This window comes from Balaenoptera acutorostrata, chromosome 4 (genome assembly GCF_949987535.1).
Source record: "Balaenoptera acutorostrata chromosome 4, mBalAcu1.1, whole genome shotgun sequence".
Taxonomy (NCBI): domain Eukaryota; kingdom Metazoa; phylum Chordata; class Mammalia; order Artiodactyla; family Balaenopteridae; genus Balaenoptera; species Balaenoptera acutorostrata.
Window position 1 is genome coordinate 138783929 of NC_080067.1, and position 26750 is coordinate 138810678.

At 37.6% G+C, this 26750-nt stretch overlaps 1 protein-coding gene across 4 annotated transcripts in view; it reads right to left on the reverse strand.

The window, feature by feature from the left end:
- Positions 1 to 67: 67 nt before the first annotated feature.
- The window catches only part of SCAF4 (SR-related CTD associated factor 4), a 59873-nt gene continuing 33190 nt past the window's right edge, over positions 68 to 26750 (reverse strand). For 3 of the 4 annotated variants that reach the window (XM_057545022.1, XM_057545021.1, XM_057545020.1), the window contains exons 10-20: positions 25500 to 25664; positions 24889 to 24974; positions 24023 to 24213; positions 22987 to 23087; positions 22423 to 22536; positions 21415 to 21571; positions 19417 to 19574; positions 17881 to 18046; positions 17705 to 17791; positions 17357 to 17548; positions 68 to 3474 (exon numbers count right to left, since the gene is read on the reverse strand). In XM_057545022.1, the coding sequence (XP_057401005.1) occupies positions 2549 to 3474; positions 17357 to 17548; positions 17705 to 17791; positions 17881 to 18046; positions 19417 to 19574; positions 21415 to 21571; positions 22423 to 22536; positions 22987 to 23087; positions 24023 to 24213; positions 24889 to 24974; positions 25500 to 25664 (2343 nt within the window). In that variant the 3' untranslated portion in view covers positions 68 to 2548. The remainder of the gene's footprint in view (positions 3475 to 17356; positions 17549 to 17704; positions 17792 to 17880; positions 18047 to 19416; positions 19575 to 21414; positions 21572 to 22422; positions 22537 to 22986; positions 23088 to 24022; positions 24214 to 24888; positions 24975 to 25499; positions 25665 to 26750) is intronic. The other variant, XM_057545023.1, reaches the window with a different exon arrangement.

Genomic DNA, 26750 nt, shown 5'->3' on the forward strand with positions numbered 1-26750 from the left:
TTAGCTCTGATACTCCTACACAGAGTTTGAACGGAACAGATTTAGTAATATGTTGACAGGTATTAACTATTTCATAGAGCTCTTTTTTGAAAGTGTTTGTTTTAAATGAGATCAAAATGTTTAAAATTTTAGCAACTGGTACATTTAGCTAAGACTAAGCTGAACTTTAATCTCAGACAAATAGGCTATCCTTTGTTAGCTTTAGGGAAATTAAAGTGGTACCCTTATTTTAAAAAGTAGATGTTATGGTTGAAGAGAGCCCCTTGATAACTCAGTGAAATTGTGAATGGCAAGTTAGAGCCTCAGGTAGCTGAGAAGACTTACCTACCTGTCAAATAGCGCATACTCCATTTTTGTAGAACCGTGAACTTTTTATAATAAAAGTAGAGGTTGGCACAATCTGCTTTCAGATAAACTCCTTAAAGAAATCATTATGCCACTGTAAGGTGGAAGCAAAGAAATGTTTGATTGTGGGTTCTGACTGTTTGTTTAAATACAAGAACTGACACACGCAGTTAGTGAATTCAAGTCTTTCTCTTAATGGAAGTATGTACCTGTAAGAGAATGCTTTTAAGTGAAGTGTTAATCTAACTCAGGTTTGACTGTGGGTTATAGTTGTTTATTAATTGAAAATTATGGAATATTACTTCTGATAGAGAAGCCAGATAAGCAACAGTTTTGGTTGGTCATAAATTATATGATGGACTTTATCAAGCGAAGATCACTTAGGAGAGGAAAAGCTAATTTAGAGTAAGAATTTGTCGTGTTTGTTTTCAAAGTTTGAAGTTGGTGATAACAGAATGCTCACAATAATGGTTACAACTACCATCAGGTAGGGGATTTAAAAACAAACACTAACAGATTTCATAATGTACAGTTTTGTTACATAAATGGGATAAGACTCAAATACAGGACTTGCTTGTGTCCTTTAAAGCCTCAAGTGTAATTACTACCACTTGGTACTTTTGGGGTTTTGTCATGTGCAAATAGGGTGACCTTAATACTTTCAATTGGGAATACAGGGCTGCGAGTCCTTGAAATCTGAACACTAATCAATCAGGTGTATATTTATTTCCAAAAGCAGTTTCAGCTGGGACTTTTAAACTTCTCAGTGGGCCAACATAAAACTGAGGATAAATTTTATAACTCAAGTCTGCATATATGAAACTGGATTTTCTCTTACTTTCCAAAGGCAGGGACTCAAGAACATTGCCCTAAATAAATACATTTTCCCCCATCAAAACAAAGGTCTTGCTGCAGAAAACTCAAAACCAAAGTAATAAAGCAGCTTCGCCTGGGGATGAGGGTAAAGAAAAAAAATCTGTTCCGCACACTGAAACTAGGACAGTTTAAAAATAATATGATTTAAGAAGAAAAAAAGCTTCAAGGCCGTAAATACTTGGATTATGTTAACGGTCTTTTCCTTGGCACTAGGTAAGCAGCTTTATGTAACTGCTTTTCTGTACTATTTCAGGTATAGGTTTGATTTGGCTTTGGATGTCTTCATGTAATAGCTCTTGGATAACCTACAACTATTTTTCCTAGTTAACCCAACAATTTTAAGGAAAAGAGAGAAAGTACTTTGTAAGTGGCAAAAAGTTCAGTTTACCTCTGCCCAGCAGGGGACTTTAAAAAATGGTAAAGAAAGGCAACAGGCAAGGCTTGTAGAAACAATAGGTTGCATTTAAGTCCTTAAACAGATAAGACAAAAAGCTTTTAGGTTGCAAATACTAACCTTGATGTTTCTTTCACCTTTTTGAAAAATGTAATGGGATGGTTAAGAAAAACACCCAACCTTCTAAATAAGTAATACCCAGGCAATCAGATAATTTATAGTACAACGGGTAATGCTGGGGTCCAGTTTTTCCCCCCAGCGAAAAAATTTTTTTACAATTATTTAGGGCAACATTTACCACAAAGCCAATGGCAAAAAAAGACCTTGACTGAATTCCAAAACAAGCTTTTCAGTTAACATTAAAACCATTAACCTTTGCCTTATGATTGAAATGCTAAAAATAAAAAATATTACAAATGAAGTGTTTGAGAATAACTACATAAAGATGTCTATTTCCATCAAATATACAAGTCTAATTTAGACTCCAACACAGTATTAACAGCTCAAACTTTGATGGTGAACAATCCTTTTCCACCTTAATGCAGTGTAGGAAGAATAGCACACATTAAAGTTTGTTACGAAAATAGAGTTTATTAAAAACATCCCTATTGTTTTTGAGGAGCTTTCACCGTTACCTTGTCTTAAATTAAAAAAAAAAAATAGAGAGCACTTCTAATTACGATTTGTAAACTTTTTAAAGTCAAAACTTTTAAAAAGTTACAGCAAAAAGGGTAATATTTATTCATATTTTCAGTATTTTTTGTTATTTTGTGGCTATTTTTAAATAGAAGGGAAGCAATCAAATTGCTTACAATTCCCCACCAACTACTGCGGGGCTGTGATATAGCAGGAGCAAGTATAATACAGCATCTGTACACTTCAAGCTCTACACTCCAGGAAGTGTCACTGTCACATGTGGACAAATTCCAGTCTCTAACGAGGAGCCTCGGCTGCTGAGCCAGAATCCTTTTCAGGTTCAACGGATGAGGTAGCCTCGGCAGGTAACTCTTCAGAAGGTTTTACAACTGCAGACTCACACTCCCCCTTATCAAGTTCTGAAACAGTGTCTACGTTTCCCACTTGACTAATGGGAGGTTCAGCGGTTTTGTTACCGCCTGCCCTGTCTGTCACCTCAGGCTTCTCCTTGCCTCGGTTTTCCTCCTTCTCTCTACGAGACTCTCTATCTCTAGAATCTCTCTCTCTGTCCCGATGCCCACTAGAGCGTCTATTCCTCTCTTCCAAGTCTCTGTGCCTGTCCCGGTCAGGGCTCCTTCTTCCCCACTCTCTCCTTTCACGATTACTATTCTCTCTATCATCATTACGGTTCCCATACCGTTCCCGGTCATTTTCCACCCTATTTCCAAAAGATCTTCTTCCAAACCTTTCTTGGTCTCTACCTGAAGTGAACTGCTGCCTGTTATCGTTTCTAAACGGCTGCGGCTGCGTCGGCGGCTGCGGCTGCGATGGCTGCGTCGGCGGCTGTTGCTGCGGCTGCGGTGCCGGCGGCGGCTGCTGCGGCGGCGGCTGCCTTCCGTCTCTGTCCTCGGGACCCCCTGGGCCTGGCCCTGGGCCCCCGAGCCCTGGCACTCCACCGGGCCGGACAAAGGGGCCATGGGGAGGAAAGGGACCTTTCATTCCATGAGGCGGCGGCATCCCAAAGCCCCCGGGGCCTGGTGGCGGACCTCTATGCATCATATGCGGAGGCATGGGACGAGGCGGCATCAGAGGAAAGCGTGGCAGGTGAGGTGGAGGCATTCCTGGCGGGCGCTGGAGTGGGATCAGGCCGGGTCGGGCACCAAGAAGACCAGTGGATGGGGCTTGGAGCCCAATTACAGGGCCAGGTGCAACTCCTTGAGTACCTGCAAGGCAATAAAAATTAAAGTGTAAATAAAATAACATAGAAGACAGCATATTCTGTTTTCAATTATTTCCTGTGGAGCTTGAAGCAAAATGAAATTCAACCCCAAACCTTCAAATCTCATACTGTTTGCCTGTCTACCTAGCAGAAAAATGTGAGGGCCCAGTAACAACCCAGGGCAAGCAGTCCTGGAGCTACATACTATGTATACACATCTACCTAATATAGGTACAGGTCAAAATAAGCTGCAAAAAAGAAATTGTTACATAGCAAATTTTGGAAAGAGTATGTCAGACTCTCCTTGTATAGCCTTGACTAATAGCTGTTTACCACTCGATACTTAAGAAACACATGTGCGCTGAGATAAAAGAACTGAACTAATGAGATAAAGAACTGAACTATTTGACCCAACTGAAGGTTATTTCAGGTGTACTCTTAGAAGAAAACTTCTTACTCTAAGTCTTAATTTGACTTTTTACTAGGAAAAAATGGGATCAATGACCCAGAATATCCAGTGAAGAGGGAGGTTTCTTTGATTCTGTATCATTAAAATGCTTTGTGCAGTTATTATGCAGTAAGCATTACTTTAATGTTTATAAAGATCCATACACAAACGTAGAGTTTATTTTTACAAGTCCCTCTTCAAAGCACGGCATAACGTGTAAACTGCTATGCCGAAATGACTGCTGAACAATGCTGAGTGCTCAGCCAGTCACCTTCTATTCACTTTCCCAAAGGTGGCAAAACTGATAAAGTTAGTGCTGCTGCTGAAAGTGACAATGACTTACTTTATTTCCCATTTCCAGGAGGGTTTGCTTATGCTTTAAGAGTCAAGCAAATTCAACCCATCATTTATAATAACATGGAAAAGGAGGATCTGTGTGGTTCACAACTTAAGTAACAGGTATCATGGTCTCTCTCAATTTATTTCTCTGCAAATATAAACATCACAAGGCAAATACTATGACCAACAAGAGTTATTCTAATAAAGGAAAATGTTCCAGATATTGTCAGACTGTGCCATTTACCCATGTACTGCAGAAATGCCTTTGACCAAGTTGTGGGTTATGACCATCAACTGGCAATGGTGAGAAAAATGCTTGCGTGACACTGACAGAAAACCCACCAGAGAGCAAACCCAATACTTCTTCATCTTTTTGTCCCCAGCATCATATTATTTTATGTTTACAGTTTCAATCACTTCCACTCACTTCAGCAAACATTTAACAAGTCCTATTTGCTCCTAGATTTTCTGCATAAACAATTAATACTAATATGATAGACAAGAATTTCTACTTCAGTTTTTGTTCCTCAGGACATATGGTCCAATACTATTCTGTCAGACTTAGGCACTAAATAGAGTAGACGGGAAAATGTATGTGTATCAGTTTATAACTCTTAACATGAAGACTCACCGCTTTGGTACTTAAAGAGAGTACTTTCTTTTAAATGCTTCAAGAGAAATACATTCAGTGAAAAGGATCTCACAGAGGAGCAACCTTGGACACATGCCTCAGAAATGGGGAAAATAATATCTGCCTCTTGTTGAAATTAAATGGGATAAAGTACATAAGCATGAGCTCAGAGCTTGGCACACAGTTAAGTGCTGAAATTATTATTCTACACATCTATTTTGACAGATGATAAGTATCCTAACACTAAATATTTCACTTTGCAAAAACACAACAGTTTTCTTTTCTGATCATTGAGATCTTACTGGCCTCTCCTGGTCCCCCAATATCCACCACTGTTTAGAGTCAAGCACTCTGGTAACTGGGAAAAAATTATGCTTCCATATGTCAGGCCTAAAGTTGAGAAATGCTAATTACCATAGTGAAAAGCCAGAAATGATGAATTGGATGAACAAGGCAAAGACCCCACAGACTCTTTACACTCTCCTTAGGAAATCCCAGACAATGAACATATTACAGAGCTTATACTATTATCTCAGACTGATATAAAATTCATGGCAAACTAACATTCTTCATATCATTTAGTGAACATATATTGAGTACATACCATACAGGGGACAACAAGGCACCTAAGATATGTCCTTGCTCCCACTTTTTAAAGAAATCTTAGAGCCGCAACATTTGTGGACTTTAACTCAAAACAAGCAACATAAAATGTGCGCACCCATGTACAGCCTCCTTCAATAGAGTCATCATATAGAGAAGCACTTCAACAAATCAAACTTTACTTTCCCACCAGCTTTACTCAAGGATGAAAACGGTAAATGTTTACTGTTAAAGACTTGCTGTGGCACATTCCAGTGCCTAACTATATGCTCAAGGGGCCAAAAGCAAGTTTTTCAATAACACTAGAAAAATGGGGGAGGGGTTCAAAGCATCTTCTTGTAACAAAAGAATTAAGTTCAGATGAACCTTTAAGAGGAAACAGACCTTTGCAGGACAATGGAAAGGTCCTATTCCTGATTTCCCCATAATGATGGCTTCCTCAGCTACCAATCTGACAGCTGCCAAAGGAAGCAAGGCCAACCACAATCTTGTACAGAAGAGAGCAAATGGGCAATGATTCTTTATAAAATATAAACCGATCTCTATCAGCACATCTCTAAGTTTTTTTATAACATGCATCTGAGGGTACATACAGGTTGATTTAACAGGGTTAACTTTTACAGTACCCATATATTTAAAACTCCTACAAAGCACATTTTTTATAAAGAGAAAAACAGCCTAATTCATCTATTCCATATATGTGGATATTTATATTTGGGATTTACTTAAAATATTATTCACTCAAATTCTTTCCCTCTTTTGTAAATAAGCTCATTTCCTTTTAACCCTTTACGGACCAACAAAGTTTACAGATTCCCCCAACAGAATTCCCATGGCTCCAAATTTTGGCCTTCAGACCACAGAAGTGGTAGAATTAGATATTTTTTTCTCATCTGTTGTTTTGCAGTGAACAAAAAAGTACTGCTTTTATAATAAGTTATATTTAATTAAAAAATATATCAGGTGGCATAAGCTCTTGGTAGGCATAAGAGCTGAATTTCATTTTTATTTTTATTAGGAAAGCTGTCATGATGCATATACCAATGGAATACACAGTGAGTTACCCAAGTCTAAAGGACATTCAAAGCAATTATTCATTTTATTTGGAAGTATGACGTGAAATACCTGACAAGTCTTCTAGAGTTACAAACTTAAAAAAATTCATTTACTCATACATATGTTGAACATCTAAGCTTTACATTATTAACACATTTAACGTGCTGGGGATATAAAGATTAAAAATAATAATAATCTTTTCCTTCAAACAGGACATAACCTAGTAGAAACAGACAAATGTCAACTGCTATAGGAGGTGGCACACACTATTATGGTGACAAAGGTGGAACTGACAAAGTCAGTGTGTGTGAACCTGAGCAGGAGTCCCGGCGAATGTCTGAATTGGGTCCCAAAGGAAAGGGAGAACATTCAAGGCCAATGTAAGGAAGGACATTACTGGTTAAAGAGAACAGCGGCTTCTGGAAAAGCCTATTATTATTAGCAAAGTGAAGCAGTAAAGTGTGTTGTTCTGAGAATTGCAACAGAATGTCTTTTGATGAAAATCAAGGAGAGAAAAGCTGAGGTTTATTATTGAAGCAGCTAGAAAGAATCTGTATGAATACAGATTGCTACCAATTACGAAAGAAAAAAATGAGGTTTGTGAGGCTGAACAGTTAGGCCAGGGCAATCCAGGTCTTATATGCCATGAAAAGGAACCTGGACTTTGATCTAGAGTGGTGGGAAAACCATGGAGGAATTTTTAGCAGGGATGATCCTCATGTGCATTTCTGAAAGACCCCTCCAGCAAATAGTATACAGGAAAGCAAGGAGGCAGAGGACACTGAAGAGTAGTTAGGCTCTTATTCCAAGAATCTAGGGAAGAGAGGTGAGAGACAACTGAACGAGGTGCAAGAGACGAAGAACAGGTTTCAGCCCTTTAGTAGGCAGGACCGGCAGAATATAAGAGATGGAGGAACATAGCTCTCTGCTTCGAATGAGTGGGTGGATGAAGGCATCAACTCAATGCAGGAATTTGGAAAGAGAAGCAATTTTTGGAGACAGACAACAAATTTCACATGTTAATACTGAGAGTTGGAGGGGCCTAGGCTACACCTGGTAGAAATGTGCTGAAGTGATTGATTAAATGTACAGAGCTCAGAAGAGCCATGGTGTTAACTTATCCAGAACATGGATGAAACAAAAAAGGGAAGAGTTCAGACCTGGGGAAACTCACACTATAGATAGAAGACTCCACATTTCCTATACAGCAAGATTTTAAGGCAGACGAAAAAAGTGACAGCCCCAAATGTCTCTATTTAAATTCAAGAAGTGTAAGAAATACACTGCAGTTTAAATAACCAAGGCTATTTCCTATGATGAATCAAAAAAATCCACTTTCACAATTAAAAAGTAAAAATCAAGATTAAAGGGGAGGTGCCAGTGCTTTCTACAGCAAAGACGTTGGTAATTATGGGAAATAAAGAACAGGTATGTTAATTAAAGGGGTGGTGAAGGAAGGGAAGGCTGATATCATGACTGGAGACCAGTGTGGGCCATGACATGTCAGGAGAATGTTAGTTGAACACTTTCATGGAGGATGTAAATTTAAGTTGGATCTTTCAAAAAAAAAAAGCAAGGATTTGCTATGTGAGAAACGAAAGGGAGAGCAGGAGGAAGGGCAGAGAGAACACCTGAAAAGGCAAATCAGTAGAAAAGGCGGTTCTTCTACCTCTTCTCCGCCCATCATCTTGTCTTCCATTCTACCACAGCCAACGCCTCTAGAAGTCCTGGACCTTTCATTACAAGTAACTTTATCACTTCCGAATTCTCATTTTCAAGTACCCCACTCTCTGACCCTCTTTCCCAGAACAACCTTCAATCCCACTAGGATCACGTCCCCAATGCCCTTCACGTCTTTACTTTCCTCCTTACCTGTCTCGGAGTCCATGGTTCTCCCTTACCATGTTGCCTGGAAAAACCTCAACACTGGTTTTAAATGCAACTCTTCTACCTAACCTGCACCTGAATATGGCTGGGCACCACCTCCAACATGCTGACTGGTCTCATTTTATTTATAACTACAACCACAAATGCTCCCTTAATCCTGGCCAGCAATTCTAATTTCCCTACTCAATTCACATTCTTATGTTTCTAGATATCTATTTCACATGTTCCTGTTTCTCCTTAATCCTATCTATTCTTAGCTGGTTTTATATAGCTTCTGGGAGGTAAAATTCACATAGCCTACAATTCACCCACATAAAGGGTGTAATTCAATGTTTTTTAAATATATTTAGAGTTGGGCAACCATCGAAATAAATTTTAGAACATTTTCATCACCTCAAAAGAAACCCTGTATCCATTAACCATCATTTCCTGTTTCCCCCCAACTCCACCCCAACCCCCAGGCAACCATACATTTTATTTTCTGTCTCTATGGACTTGCCTATTCTGGACATTTCATAAATGTGGAATCATACAATATGTGACCCTTTGTGACTGGCTTCTTTCACTTAGCGTATCTTTGCAAGGCCCATCCGTATTGTAGCATGTATAAGTACTTCATTTCTTTTCATTATCAAGTATTGTTAAATGGAAATACCACATTTTATTTATCCTAGTTGGTATATTTTAAAAAAAGAGGCATTTAGAAAGGCTTTGTTAATCCACCTACCTACCACCAAATCTACCGATTTACCTGCACCTGTATCCGTACTACTCTGTGAACATCTGTGCCCCACGTTCAAACTCTGAATCCATACCCTCACCTACGTAACAGTATCAACCTAGCAAATATCTCCTCTTTCTTGCAACAAAAATTTCCCCTCTACTGGGTTTTCCAATAATGAACATGCTAGAGTTTTTAGAAATAAACACGGAAGAACTGCCCTCACCTTATATCTCCCTTCAGCTCACCCCCGTTTTACTGTTCCCCTATATAGCACATCTTCTCAGAGAGATGTCCAAAATCATTGTATCCATTTCTTGTATCTCTCATTCTCTCCTGACCCTAATCTATATATACTTACATAGGCTTTCGAACCCGTCACTCCAATAAAACCACATTTCTCAAGGTCATCCAGAAGCCTTCATTTTGATAAATCCCGTTAGCAAGTCTCAGCACTCTTCTTTGGCCCAAAAATGGCATCTGATAGTTGATCTCTCCCTCCTTCCTAGGAACTTTCTTTACTGGGCTTCCAGAATACCTTCCTCTACTTTTGTTTCCTAGCCCTCTAGCTGCACCTTCTCAGTATCCTTTGCTGGATGGAACAGTAGAGGACAGTGGTTAAAAAAGCACAGGTGTTGGAATAAGGGTACCTTGAATTCTAGGTGCTGCCACATGGAGCTGTGACCTTGGGCAGGTCACTTCATCTCTTTATGCCTCTGATTCCCCATCTACAAAGTGGGGATAGCTGTGTTCACTTCAAATAACTGTAAGGCTTAACTGATTGATATATATACAAACTCCTTGGAAGAGTTCCCATCATGTCTTAGTCCTCCGTATCATATTTTCAACTGCTAAATGCTGACGTTTTCCTGGGCTCACCCCTCTCACTACATTCCCTCCCTAGGTAATCTCACAGACTCCGGTGACTGTAAATTATTATTTATATTTGCTGATTACACCAGAATTTACATCTTTAGACTTTATTTACCAGTTGTTTAGCTGTCACCTGCACCTGAATGTCAAAGTTAAAACATCCGACATTTAACTTGACATCCTCATCCTAAACCCACTCCTCTTTGAGATTTGCCCATCTGAAGAATGGCAATTACACTCAACTAAATTGCTCAGGTCAAAACCATAGTCGTTCTTGACTCTGTTCTCTCACATATATAATAAGGCCATTCTGAAGGCTGTATCTTCAAAATAAGTTCAGACTCCAAATGCTTGTTACCTCTGCTGTGTCATCCTAGTGCAAGCTGTTAGCACTCTAATCTACTCCAATGGCATCCCAACCAGTCTCCTCTTTCCACCCTTACCAACTCCTATAGTTTGCTTTCTACAGAACAGCCATCCTTAATCCTTTGAAAACTGGAAACCAGATTTAAAGTGTTTAAATCTGTACTTGCTGTTGTACACTCTGACTGGCCCCTGACGACCAGCTCTGAACTCATCACCTGCGGCTCTTCCTTGTGATCACACTGCTCAACCCTAACAGCCCACTGTAGTCCCTCCGACAAGCCAAGTTTGTTCTCAGTCCAAGCTCCCCTTCTGTTCTCCTCTCTAAACGAGATGTTTTCCCTGTGTCTATATGGCTCTTTCCTCTATTATTTCTCTGTATTACCTCCTTAGAAGCCTTCCTTGGCCATCCTATTTAAGAGTACATCTCACATGACATTCCTCCAATCCTGTTCTCTGCTTTACTCTCTTCATAGGGATAGCTTCATGTGAAATTATTACTTACTAAGTCCCCACTAGAATGTAAGCTCCAGGAAGACAGGCCTTGTCTTGTCATTCAGGGATCTCTAGTACCCAGAAGGGTGCCTGGCACACAGTAGGTACTGGAATAAACACATGTTGAACGTATGAATCAATGAATGGTGGTGGCGTAAGGGATGACTAAACTCATCAACAAGATACCTCTCAGGGGGCAAAAGCATTGGCTACAAGGTCCAGGTCTCTCCCCCAGGGCGGTGAGTCTCTTTCCATTGTAAACCTATGAATATCTGAAATTTTGAGAAAAGCTGCAACGTTCTTTCACAACCTCCTTTTCCGCTCCTAGTCGCAGTTCCACCTTTTCTTGATTCCAAACGAATGAAGGTCACTGTGGCATTGTGCATGGACCTAACTCAAAATTTGTTCATACAAGGAAAAAGATATACCAGCCACTCTTATCTCATCTCTCCCACCAATGCCCTGAGAGCCCCAAGGCATATATATATATATATATATATATATATATATATATATATATATATATATATATATATATATATGTATGTATTTGTTTAATCATTAAAAGTGTTTTTTTTTTAAACTACAAACCTTCAGAAAATTTAAATAACAGTACAACCCATACATGTATTTCCTTCACCTAGATTCACCAGTTAACAACATTTAGGCCCTAATTATTTTGAAAAGACTCCCAGGTGTTTCTTATAGGAGGCACTGTTGGGAGAAGGGGAGAATGGAAAAATGCGGAGCTAGTTTTCAAAGAATGAGAGAGAGCACATTTTAGATTGCATTATACATTACTATACCAAAAATAAATCGTTCTTAGAATGGTAGCAAGAGATTGCTAAAAGAAATTTGAGTTTTCAATAACATATAGCGCAGGCAGACTAAGATGTGTATCTATTTTTAGCATGGGGTACATTACGTTTTGATAAAATCTAATACATGAAAACCATAATTTCAAATGAAGAATCAGAGACCATGTCTCTTTAAAATGACGCCTTGGATTTTCTGCAAAATAACGTACAATAAGGTTTGGTCAATTTCCCTATAGCTCATTTATAGTCGTTTTTTTTAGAATTTGTTTGCATATGAATTGCTATTTTATTGTAACTGGCAAAGTATAACAGCTGTGACTTAGAGTTAAGAGTTGTACTATTAGAGTCAAGAAGTTTGGGATATACTGGTAATCCATCACTGAATGAGATCATCCATAGGAAATTTTATTTTCAATGTTAGCTGGAAAAAATCTTACCTGAAATTCTTCACAGCATTATCTTTGTCTACCAAAAGCAATCTAGAGCCCAGAGTTTCTGCCCCTCCCACCTTCCTCAGGCCCAAAGAGATGTCAGAGATTTAAACTTAAGAGACTCTTTAGGCTGGAGTTCTGCAGCCTAGGAAGTGCAGAGAGAGATGGAGACAATGTGATAAGCAGCTTTCAAGTTTTCGTGCAAGACCTTCTCCATGTTTTGTTTGAAGTGCTTCGCCTTCTGAGAAAATATAGTGTGTATTCATGCATAAATTGATATCCAAGGTAAATATCTGCTGTGGATCGATCACTATTAAAACATTCATTGAACAATGTTATATACAAAGTTGAAGGCACTGTGATGAGTATTTGGGAAACATAGTGGAATAATATAATGCAATATTTAGAGTACCAATTCAAATATTTTAAAGTTTTCAAAGAACACTTTTATAGGATAAACAAACATCTGGTAGACCCCTCTGGGTTATAATTTAATATAACCAATATTATAACAAAGTCTACAATAAGGAAGAATATTAAAATGCAAAAAGTGTTTAAAAAATTAGGTGTTATCATTAAAAAAAACTTTTGAGAATTTTCTTCAGGTTTCCTTTGAATGTTATTCACACTAGTAGTCTGGTGCTCTAATGTTCTAATTTATAGTGTTAAAAATTACTAATTATAAAAGTATCAAAATTCTAGGCAGAAAAATCTAAAGCTAAGTGAAATCACAAGTCAAATATCAATTTTAAAGTACAGTTGACCCTTGAATAACACAGGTTTGAACTGTATGGACCCACTTATACACAGATTTTTTTTTTCCAGTAAATATATACTACACGATCCGTAGTTGGTTGAATCTGCAGATGTGGGACCTCGGATATGGAGGGCCAACTATAAAGTTATGTATGGAGTTTTGACTGCATGGGAGTTGGCGGCCCTCATCACCACGTTGTTCAAGAGTCAAATGGAATTACAGAACTTGATAGTAAAATTATTCATCTTCAAGGCAGTCTTAAGGATCATAGATAGCTACTGCATAAAAGCAAACACGCCTGTTTAATTCACAAACCAATTCTGTCTACATAATTCTTGAAGTGTCCAAATTTTGGAACATCAAATGCCTATCAAGGCCAGGCAAGGATGTATGAAAATCAAGCACGAAGTATACATCATACTACTGCCTAGCAAGTCAGCCTGTAGGCTACCAATCTGTGACTTTTGCTTTAAATATTTGGTAACAAATATTATCAATAAGAAGCAATCTTACACATACCCAATTCTTACTTATAAATTTTACCATCATCTATAGCAGTGTGACAAAACTGGAGAGAATCTCTGTATAATAATAATTAAGGAGTAAATATATCTGGCAAGAGAAGAGACTTTAATTTTCCACAATAGGAATGAATCCGATTTAGCTTACTTTTTCCTTGAAAAGATATTATGGATATGCTGGTACCACAACAGAGATATGTAACACAAACAAACATTTTTTTGTGTATTTTTTTATTGTTTGGAACACCAAAGTAACCCAAATTTCACATTTACAATGAAATTTTAAATAAAAATATGCTGTACATTGTATTAGAGATACATGTTATACAAAAGTTTGGAAAAGTAAACACATACACTTATACAGTAAAGAGAATGTACTGAATTGCTATCACCTTTAATATTCCTTCTCTCCTAAATGGTCAACAACTGTAAACTGTTTCCTTTAGCTTTTATGAAATGACCACTGCTCTAGCTATTTTGAAGTGTGTGTGAGGTACTAAGAACAGATTCCTTTAAAATCAAGTGATAATGAGTTATTATTGTGCATCGAATAGTTTTATGTTTTCAGATTATCAGTTACTAAAATAATCAAAATCTCTAAAAGATGGAGGTAGTTCTCTACAAATCTGGTAGCAAGGGCTACTTCAGCCCAATTCCAGAAACAGGTAGTCAGCACTCCCAAACTAACATCCACACTTAAGTCTGATCATTCAGAAAGTTCTTAACACCAAGCCATCCTTAAAGCACCCCACCACCTCCTTCATAACCAGGGCCTACAACAGAATTTTGGAAGATCTGTTTGTTGAAATGTTTTTTTGGCCCCTCTACTTTAAAAATATTATTGCCACATTTCAGAAATTAGGATCCAAGAGCTCAGTTAAGTCTCAAGGATACATTTAGCTTCCACTGTAAGAAAACAATTTGAGTATCATTAATAGGAAGAATACAGATACCATATTGTGCTATTTAAATGAAATGCCACTATGACTAACACACATTTTCTCAGTAAGCCAACTGATGGAACTTTAATACATGTGAACTTATCTCTTGGTCTAATATATCATGAAATATCTGAGGCAACCATGCCAAGATACATACTTCCTTAAAAAGGCTGCTTCCTCTGCTGACAATTAGAACAGTTTAAAATAAATCACAAGTAAGTAATATAATTTTAGAATTTCCAGTACTCTTCTCTAGGTATGCTAAATATCATCTATGACATTCCTTACCTGTAATAAGCACCCACCATTCACTGAGTGCCTACTCTGTGGCAGGCCCCATGTCAGTTGTTTATATATGTTAGCCCAACTGAATGATCACAACACCCTGGTGTGATATTTCATTCCTTTTCTCACAGTTGAAGAAACAAGTTTAGTATCACCTTCTAGGCTTAAAGTTTTCTGTATAGTGTAACATTGCTTTTTATTATCATAAGAGAAAACATTAGAGCACCAAGAGAAAACTTGAAAGCATCTCAGTTCTAGTATTCTGTTACTTGGTTAACATCAACAATATTCAACCTATTTACTGATCCTTTAGTGCTACAATATTGCATGTAATTACTATATTCCTTTATCAAAATGATGGAATTTTGATTAGCCTTTCGGTTAAATCCTCCTTTATTTGCATATTCACTAAAAAGTCTCATTTCTATAAAAGGTCAAATTCATGGGATATTCTTTTCAAGATTTCTTATTGAAGGAAAATGGAAGGCTCTCTTTCTCATGATTCAACTAAACTACTGCAGTTTAGTTAAAAGTGCCTATTTTAACAAAACAGTTTTCATTTTTATGTTATGTCATATTTTAACCTTTCCAGATCTGGAACAGCCTTCAATTTCTGTATTTTGCTTTAAAAGTTACAAAGATCATCATCAGAGGTGAAGTATAAACAATCCTACACTGAAAACCATCCATCCATCCGCTTACATAATAATGTTCCTCTCTCATGGAGCTTCCATTCTTGGGGGTGGGAGGAGATGGACATCCAAACAGGTATGTTAGATAATGATAAATGCTAAGAAATTTAATTATTTTTCTAGCAGTGACTAGCTTACTAAGTTTATTTTTCATGCTCACCAACTTTTGATTTGTGTTTTATTTTGTTTCACATGTTGGCCGAGAGTTTAAATTATACATTTCAGTAGTGATAAGAAATAAAGGGCAGAGTTTCCAAGACCTAAATGTTAAATAAAAGGCAGGTAATTTATTCTTTTTTTTTTTGGGCTGCACCGTGTGGCTTGTGGGATCTGTTTCCTGACCAGGGACTGAACCCGGGCCACAGCAGTGAAAGCCCAGAATCCTAACCACTAGGCCACCAGGGAACTCCCTGGGTTATTTATTCTTAAAGGTTGTTCGAAAGTAGCGGTTATTAAAGTCTTGGAGATGAAATCTTTTCATTCATTCAGTGAATTTACTAAGACCAGAAAAAAACCACAAATGCATGAAATTCTGTAAACAGTCTCAGATGGCCTAATACCCATGGATACCAGAGTAGGAAACTTCATTTCAAAGAGAATTCACAATCAGGGGCATGCGTGTGGGGTAGAGGAAAGAGGTTGATCAGAAAATTCTACCCAACTTAGATTCTGTGATTCTTGTGTAACCATCTTATTACAAATATGGGGGGGGGGGAGAAGCATAACAAAACTGAGATCCAAAGATATTAAGGTTTCCTGGCTACTAGTTCACTGTTCCCACTGTTCCTTCTACTATGACTTCCATTAGGGCATAGACCTCTTAAGCAACTTTCCTATTAAACAAATCATTTTCCATCATTATGAGGACTACTGCTACATTACTTGTGACAAATTTTAACCCTAAATCCTCTTTTACCATTACCCAGTCTGTGTACTAAAAGAAATAAAAATCAAGTTTATTATCAGCCTAAACTCAGTCTTGGAGAGGGCAGAAGACAGCATGCCATTTAAAAACAAATTGATTTTTATTATAAATGTAGTACATGCAACAAAGTGAAAATTTCCAACAGTACTGAAAGCTGTAGGTGAAAAGTAAAAGTCCTACATCACAAACCAATGTCCCACAGTCCTACATCCCAGAAGTAACCAATACGCTCTTTCCTTAAAAAAACCAAGATTATGAAAGCGAACATTTGCACACACATACCTCTGAAAAATACAATGGGCTCACAGGACTAGAATATTCTAACTCTAAGGATGAATTAACTACCCATTAGGAGAATCAAGTGTTAATTATATTTGGCAATACCACTTCAAATACAACAATTTATTAATTGTTATAGGATGGTCACTATAACAAGTATATGACATATTCACTTATAATTCAAGCAAGCAAGGGTAAGGCCTCTTAAAGATGTAAACAATCTAAACCACACTTCCATGGATCACAGAAGTAGAGTTGTGGGTAAAGAATACAACAGATGAACTCTTGCAGGAGAAAAGTGAGGGGTCAGTGGAAAAAGCATTACCTCAGGCTGTGCAACTGTCACTCAGGTAACAAAGCCATTTTATTGCAATGTATCAAAGATAATTTCTTTGCTAGCCCACAGAGAATGCTACCAAAGTCCAGGGATTTTAAATGTATAAAAATTAATCCAGACAGGAAAAAACCCCACATTGTTAAAGAAATGCTCTCTCTTATAAAGCTGCGATGTCTGGGGTTTTGTTAATCATGGACTATGTACCAACTCCTTTTTATAGAGATTAGTTTAATCACTTTGTTATACCAAATTAAGATGTGCAAATCCAAACTTTTATTCAAGACAGACAAACAAACATGATTTCATTTTTGAGGCTGTCTCTTGAGCATATTCTTGGTAAAGACTAAAGTACACATATTTAAGAGAAAGATCTTCCTCAAAGAAAAATAGCCTCAGAGAACATTTTACCAAAATCAGCATTGTTTATATAAAAAGCCTAACTTGGGCAGGGGAAAGAAAACTAATGATAAAAAACTTAACTTACCAAGAAGTGAAACAGGCTGGGTTACAGGAGGGGTGGGCAGATTCGTGGGTGCAGCAGGTGGCACAGCAGAACCATACATTTTCACACTGTCACCAGACTCGGCGTTTCCTCTAGCCCCAGACACCACTGTTGGAATGGGATTTCCAATAGATAAGTCTTTTGTAGTGTCTTCATTTATACCAGCGATAGTAGCTAAGGAATATAATTACATCAACATGTGAAGCTGAATAAATAATTATCTCCTGGTCAACATTCTTTTGCCATACTATAGGTCCTATTACTGGTCCATTCTCCCTCCTACTCTCAATTCCAAGAGGACAAGTGAACACAAAGGAAAATCATGCTTACAGTTTGGGATGTTTATTGGTGGAGTGTGAGGAGGAGGAATGGATACTGGTGGAGTTATAGGAGGTGGGGGTCCAGGAGGAAGAAAACCTAGAATAAGAAAAATAATGTCAACTGAAGTTGTGTCACTTTATTTCAGGCTCTAAAAAAAGAATGTCTTCTCAAATAACTTAGTGTACCTGGTGGTAAATGCATTGGGTTGAATCCTGGGCGCAAAAATGGTGGAGGAGGTGGAGGAGGAGGAACACCAGGACCAAAGCCTGGAGGGGGGATTCCCAAAGGAGGCGTGAAGGTGGGTGGCTGGAGAGCACCAACCACAGGAGGTCCCGGCTGATGTGGTGGGACCTAGAGAGAAAGAACGGAAAATGAAGCCACATACCTAGCCGCCCTACCACCCACATAGTGTGTGTAGAGACAAAGAAAATACCTTGTTGAAAAAAGAAAAAAGAAATCTCTAAATTGTGCTTATTATGTGAATACACTTATTAGATAACAGGTGGTAATCTGCACCTACCCCTAAACAATAGAAACCACATAGTTTCCCCTTTTTCTATTTGGCTGCACCGCGCGGCATGCGGGATCTTAGTTCCCCGACCAGGGATCAAACCTGTGCCCCCTACAGTGGAAGCACAGAGTCTTAACCACTGGACCATCAAGGAATTCCCAAAAATCACATATTTACTCTCTACTTTATGACAGCAAATTCACACTGTAATTCACCAGCACCTATATTGGTGTTCTGCTAGAATATTAATATATTAAAAAATGTCTCATGGTTAGGTCAATAAGTTTGAGAAATACAACTTTAAAAAAAGCTACCTGGTAATCTGCACAGTGATTAAGATCACAGGTCCTTAGGGTCAAAGTGCCTGGCCCCCCTTTCAAGTCGTTTTGTGACCCTGAGCAAGCTACTTACATTACACTCCCTAGACCTCAGTTTACTCATCTGTAAAATGGAGAAGTGCCAACCTCACATAATTATGGGGATTAAAGAGTCAATAAATATTAAGTGCTAGTGCCTGGCACTTTAATAAATACCCAACATATGTTAGCTATTGTTAAAAAAAAAAAAAAAAGAATAATCAATCTTAAGAAATTAGTCAGGTTTCTTTAAATGAGTGCTGACATTCATTGAATCTTATTTAGAACCTGCACTGGAAGGGCATATCCAAAAGGTCAGCTAAAGAGTGCCAATTTGGGAACTCCATTTATAAAATATCACAGCTAAGTATGTATCAAAGCATGTAATTTTCTCCTAACACTAAGAAAAATAAAGAAGCTAGGCAACCCAGTTTTGTGATAGCTCAGATTTATCTGATTCAGTTTTAATGTGAGAAATTGAGGAAAGAAGGTACTGAAAGAAAAGAAAAATCTAATGGATCATACATAAAAGTATGGGTCAAGTATTTATAATTTTTACCAAAACATTACTTACTTAGCTCTTAACATGTAACAGGAAAATCACATCTCAAGTCAAAAAGGTTATGAGGTAAGACACTGAATAATCTCGACAGATATAAGGCAATATGAAATTTACTCTGGTTTTTAAAAGCATTTATAAATAATAGGTCTGACATACCAACACACAAAAAATTAATATGTACATCTATGCACTCATGTCTTTGACTATGAATCTAGACATACATCTATAGTAAGATTTAGAAAGGTATCTTTCAGACACTTAAAAGTTTAAACAATGCCCCAAATAGTCTTACCTGTGGAGGTGGTACTGTTATAGGTGCAGGAACAGGAATAGGAGGGACAGGCACAGGTAAAGGCTTAGGTATGGGTGATACTGGTTCTGTGTGTGAGGTTTCTGCCCCTCCATTTTGAGCAACTTCATTTTCATGCTTTTTGGGAATTCCCTTCCAATCTATGAGAGTTAAAGAAATTTAACAAAAGCTTACATTTCAGCTTATAACTTTAAACACAGAAATGATTTTTAAAATGCTGATATTAAAATCAGAAAGCAGGACTTCCCTGGTGGCGCAGTGGTTAGGAATCCACCTGCCAATGCAGGGGACACGGGTTTGAGCCCTGGTCTGGGAAGATCCCACGTGCCACGGAGCAACTAAGCCCGTGCGCCACAACTACTGAAGCCCGAGTGCCTAGAGCCCGTGCTCTGCAACAAGAGAAGCCACTGCAATGAGAAGCCCGTGCACCACAACGAAGAGCAGCCCCCGCTCGCCAGAACTAGAGAAAAGCCCGCGCTCAGCAACGAAGACCCAACGCAGCCAAAAATAAATTAAAAAAACAATAAACCCCAAAAAACCAGAGAGCATTCTTATTATTAAAGAAATGCCTATGCTAATCTCATAAACATTAATTATTTAAATTAACAATAGCAAACATGCAAAAAGAATGCTTACTTATGTGCGTTCTAAGCTATATATATATTTATTTAATTCTCATAACCATCTATAAGTACCATCTATAAGGAGGTCCTACTATTATTATTCCCATTTCTCAAGAGGTGAAAACAAAAGACAATTTGCCCAAAGTCACATGCCTAGTAGTGGCAGAGATGGGATTCAACCCAGGCATATTTGGCTCTAAAGTCTCTGTTCTTAACCACAAAAGTGTACTGTTTGGATTAAAGACCCTGGGAGGGAGAAGCAGGATTCTTTTTACCCTGGACCAAAGTCTCCCAGAATGCCTGGCACATAGTAGGTCCTCAATACCTGTCTGCCTGAACAGAAGCCTAGCCCGATCCTTAAGCGAAGGCATTACGCACCAAGGAGGGAGGAGGTGGTGTATGGGGAAAGTCCAGCACTGTTTCACTGCCTTCTGGCTTCTCAAATCATCCCTCCTGATTGAAGTTCTTTAATGCTTTAAGTATTTACTGTACTTTGCCATGCCACCCTGTGCTCCTCTCGTCCTGCTATCTGTCAGTCTTCAGGTCATGCCCCCACAAGCTGCCATTTTTCCCAATGCAATTCCACTATCAACCTGGCATTTTTAATATTCAGCCTACAAATAACTGCACCTCCTTGTCTTACACGTTTACTTTTTTTTTTTTTTTTATTTTATTTATGGCTGTGTTGGGTCTTCGTTTCTGTGCGAGGGCCCTCTCCAGTTGTGGCAAGTGGGGGCCACTCCTCATCGCGGTGCGCGGGCCTCTCACCATCGCGGCCCCTCCCGCTGCGGAGCACAGGCTCCAGACGCGCAGGCTCAGTGATTGTGGCTCACGGGCCCAGCCGCTCCGCGGCATGTGGGATCCTCCCAGACCAGGGCTCGAACCCGTGTCCCCCGCATTGGCAGGCAGATTCTCAACCACTGCGCCACCAGGGAAGCCCCTTACACGTTTACTTTTGATGGCTTCTCTGGACATTTAAACATTTTCAAAGAAATTACTATGAAGCAGTGGATTTTACTAACAATGTTCAGTTTGAGACTCATTTGATCTGTTAGGTTTTTACAGTGAAAAATTCTACCTAAGATCCACTTAATACTATAATTAATCATTAAGCCCACAATCAGTAATTATTTGTGTCTGCATCTCTCCCACTAAATGCAAGTTGCATAAGGGCAAGGACCACATTTGTCTTATTCACTGTTGTTTCCTCAGTTTATTATAATGGAGAGACTGGCACCCACATGGTGGGTATTTGAAAAATCTCAAAAATCAGATCCTAAGGCAAAGAATAAACATTTGTCACAGCACTACCAAGGAAACAGACAAATTTTTTTAAAAAAATTAAATACTGCTTTACCTGGATTAAGTGTATCACTGTCCAACATTCCTCCTTCACAAAAACTCTCCAGTTCTTCAGGCTTGACTTTGTCCCACGGAATATAAGTAACACCAAGTTCTACATCCCAATACTGCTTATAATCTGCCTTTATTCCTTTGTTTAAGGCCCAGGCAATCTATTTCACCATTTGTTAAAATATAAAAAGAAAGGAAGGGAGAAGAATGTCATAAACTGAGAGTTAACTGTTCTCCACGATTCTAATCGCTCAGACTTGGTCAGCAAGGGAGCAATCTGGCCTGGCTATCCCTGGATCTCACTCAAAACTTTATTCGGTGCTAGGAAACTGGTTACCCTACCATCTCACTTTGTTTCTCCTAGGATGGAAATCTGACTGGCAATCACTTCCTTACTCTTCCAACCATCCACCACCCACCAAACCCAGGCAGCATAAAACTTAAGAGAATAGGAAAAAGTTTATCAGGGACAGGCTGAAGTTCCCTGTACAACTCAGCATAAGAAAGTGGGGAGCACTTTTAAAAGTCTTGGGTACCTCGGAATTACTCAACATCAGACAAAATCCTTTTGCGGTGCAATCCAAGGGTAGAACATGGTATTATAACATTAAGGAAACACTGACTCTGGCCCCTCAGAGTAAGAATACCCATGTACCTATATCTTTTCCTCTATCTTCAGTGAGTATTTTTCATAGTTCTAAGATGAGATGGCAAACTTTAAAATTAAAATGTGAAAAATACAAAATTTTCTGTATGACAAAATATTTTACAAAATGACATTACATTTAAAGCGTCAAGTAAATACCTTGATGAACTTACCTACCTTTAAAAAAAAAGACAAAAATTCTACCATGCACCTAACATTTAAAATTTTAACTCTTAGGAGATAACCTCTTTAAAAAAAGATGCATTTGTAATGCCCCAGTGTCCAAAATTACAGTTTTTAAAAAAAATCACATAATATTATATATTAAGTTTTACAAGAAATGAATTATAAACTATAAAACAGTACCTTTATGGATTTCTGGTTCACTTTATAGTTTCCTCGGCTCAGTTTCTGCAGGGCACGGTAAGCATCTTGCCTATGAACCATAACAATATAGGCACAACCTCTGGGAGGAATCATCTGCTCCAAAAGATTTTAATATTATAAAATATAGTAACAACAAAATAAAAAAGCAACAAGATATAATACTAAGTAATCAGTTCCAACAAGCCCAACTCAAACCCCCTGCACCCTCCAGAGCCAGAGTTCTATAACTGGAGATTAAATGAATTTGTTAAATTGGTGGTTCCAGTTTGGTCTCAACTTCCCATTATCGACAAATCTACAGTTCCCCAAGCTTTGTTATATAAAGACTTTTTTAGAAAACCTTTTTAGAAAAAGGTTTTAGATTAAACTTGGTGATCCAAGAAATAGCAGTTAAATGCTAAACGTGAACTCAGAACACCTGAACACTAGCCACATCTTCTACAAACCTGGGCAAATTTTAACTTAGGTTTCAAGTCCTTAATTTCATAAAATAACATTAATCACACCTATCTACTGTCATTAAGTAATTTAATAAATACTCACATTAATTGATTCAATTGGACCAAACTCTTCTAAGAGACTGGCAACATCCTGCTGAGTAGTCCTTTTGTCCAGCTGTCCCACCCAGAGTGTAGTACTACAAACTTAAAATAAAATTATAATCATAAAAATATACACATTCGAAAATGAATAGCACTGTACTTTACATGAAAAAAATCATTAAAGAAGATATGCATGAGTTACATTATGATACCACAAGTTTAAGTAGAAAACCCCATATACATTTTAAAAATTCTACAAAATTGTGGTAGTACTTCCAGAAATGGAACCAGGATAGTGAAAGGTACACCTATGAGTTGGTAAAAAAACTGGTCTTTTTGAAGACACATCTGAAGATTTCATCTATGTAAACTAGAGCCAGAGAAGCAGTATTTTGCCCAAGATCGCCCTTGGCAAGTGAACACAAGAGCTAAGACTTGATCCCAACTATCTTGATCACCAACCAATTTAGTGCTTTTGTTCACAGCATGTAGCTGTTCCTTTCCAACTGTCGAATGTGTATGATTTTTGTTTCATGTTGTGTCCTCGGTAATAAGCCTTGCAGAGTCAGAAGTTTTATACATGCCCTAGTTATACTATAAATTAAGATTTCATTAATAGCTACAGAGTTATATCAAGAATATGTCTAGCACATCTTATTAAACATATTCTAAACACATCATGAAATTCAGGAGATAATGTAAGCTAATACATTCTGTAAATCATAAATCTTTATAAAAGAGGGCACTAGTTATTCTAGGGGGAAAAAAACCCCCACCTTTCCACCATGTGTAGGAGAACTAGTTAATGACTCTATTTCATACATTCGATTCAAGACACACTTCCTCATCGTTAGTTTGGTTCACTCCTCATTGCTGCTTTACAGCTGGCTTAATGTACAAAAGCAAATCCAAGGGTATATGCCAAACCACAAACGAGTAAGACCTGATAAAGTGGTATTTTGCTAATGGTTATAAAATATTTTAAACTCATGACATGAAAAAAAATGCAGGAAATTTGAATATAAATGTTCACTTACCACTAGCAGTTTCTGGTTTGATTTGAGGAAGGCCTTTTTGTCGGCGCTCTCTTTCTTTTTCCCGATCCCTTCTTTCTTGGGATCGAGATCTAGGAGAATGTCGGCGTCTATCTCTGGACCGAGATCGAGAACGTCGATGACGAGACCTTCGAGTTCTAGAACCAGATCGAGATCGTCTCCTTTTTGGTGACCTAATATTTTCAGAACAAGGGAGAATGGATTAACACATGGGATAAAAAAGAAAACGTAAGCCATGTGTTAATCTGAAAAAGAAAAAATACAACTAGGTAATTTAATGTTTGGGTACGTAAGAATTTGACAGCAGGGAATTCATTTTAAAGATTTTTAAGATGCTCAAAGTTAGAAAGCACATATATATTATAAATGAGATAAATAAGGATGCTAACTTATAAAAGTACCTCTCTCATCTCTGATACCTCTGGTACTATATTAAATGACATCTTTATAGTGAAGAAGCTAATGTCATCACCAAGATATACTGACTACTAGTCTCTATCTTCTCAGTAAAGTCTTTTCTGTAGGAATTAAAACATGTAATCTGATTACAGTATTACTTATTCTCTTTCCACTTTTTTGGGTTGATAAATTGGTAAAGGAACTCTGAATACATAAATCTTACGATTCCATGTATATCTGTAAGTAGGCATTAAAGCAACTCAAAGGGGGAAAATGTGGGTTAAGATGACTTAGTTTTTTAAAATTAATACTTCTCCTACCCCCAATCCACACATGCATACAAACATACCAAGTGTTATTAGTCCTGGGCATCTGAAAACAATCCAACTTGATTTTAAATTCTGTCTCCTAAGACATACAGATTTGGATTAACATTTTCTATAAACTACCTGGATGCTGATCTAGATCTTGACTTTCTGTTATCGGACATGTGCCGTTTAACCTCTTGAATACAAGGTTGTTCTACTTCCATTTCCTTTAAAAAGAAAAACAAAACATAAAACCCATCATTAAAAGAGAAAGTGGAAATTATAAATAGAAAAAAACGGGACAAAAGTCTAAAAAATGCTAAATTACAAATCTCTTGCCCTGAAAGTTCTCTTTTGGTTACTTGAGACCAAATTACTAGTTTAATAATGACTGGCCACGAGTGGGAACACTTTAATACGGTTTACAAGATTAGAAGAAATACTGATCTGCTTCTGGAAATTATTTTGTAAAAGTTACATACTGTGTTTACCAACCATCACCTAAAGCAGTGAATTGGGCACTGTTTAAACATTCTATACTTTATCTCAATCCTCACAAACTGTATGGAAATTTGTAGTATTATGTCCACTTTCCAAATGAAAAACTTAGGTCACAGAGAGGGAAAATTTGTGCCCAAAGTAATAGTCTTTCTTCATATTCAAAATGGAAGATAACAAGCCAACAGGCAGCAATCCACTTATAAATCAAGGGAACCATAAAGATCATCAACAATCTGAGAATGAAGTTTTACCTGATGGGCCTTTTGTGTAAGTGGTTCACCTGGTGCCTGAAAGGAAGTCTGGAAAGGCTGCTGCACGGGTGGAGCTGGAGGAATCACGGACTGCGCCATGGGAGGAAACGGAGGTGTAGGAAGAAGGCCAAATCCTGGCATCTGTCCATTAGGAGGAAGTGGAACCTTTTGTTTTTTAAAAAAATTGTATGAGCAGACTTTAAGTAATTAAAAAAAAAAACCTTAGTTACTTTATATAAAACCAAAATATCTTCAATAAATTTTGATCAAGGAAAACCTGACACGCAACCATGACTGACAATTCCTATTGGTACAATCTTTATCCAAAGAATTGTTATATATCCAAGAATACAGGTTAAAAATCCTACAACTCATTTTAAAATTATGACTACATGATCTGGTTTTGTAATTTAAAAACATAACTTCATTTATATGAGGAAGCAATGTGACGGACTGAACTTAAACTCAGAGGTACTCTCTATCGCAAACTCTCTTCAACTTTAAAGGCAATTAAGCTTTGGGGGGAGGAAAAGTGGCTAGAAGCACTGACTTTCAGGTTTATTTTAAACATTTTACTCCATGGGGAGTTTTCAACCAACATGCCTAGGGTTTGAGAACCAGTAATACATAATACTTAGGGTTCGATATTTAGGGTTTCAAATATCATAATAATGAGAGTATTATGCCACAGTGTAACAATTTTCTACATGTGACATTCCAACGCTAATAGAATTAAAAGTATAATTGTAATGTCATTATAGTATCACAAAATATCTTTCTAAATTATTAACTTTCAGTAATTGTTAAACATTAGGAAATAAGTTTATAGGTTTTCTTTGTATTTTAAACAGGCTTACAAAATATTTTTCAAACTTCATTCATCAGCAAGTCATTAAAATCACAATATCAATTTCATATGACCAAATACAGGCACATGTCAGATTCGATTCCAGGCCACTGTAATAAAGCGAATATCGCAATAAAGCAAGTCACATGAATTTTTTGGTTTTCCAGAGCATATAAAAGTTATGTTTACACTATACTGTAGTTTATTAAGTGTGCAATAGCATTATGTCTAAAAAAACCAACATATATACTTTAATTAAAAAACACTTTATTGCTAAAAAATGCTAACAATCATCTGACAACACATTGTTGCCACAAACCTTCAATTTGTAAAAAATGCAGGATCTGTGAAGAACAATAAAACAATGTATGCCTGTAAATAGAATGGACTGAACATGATACAGA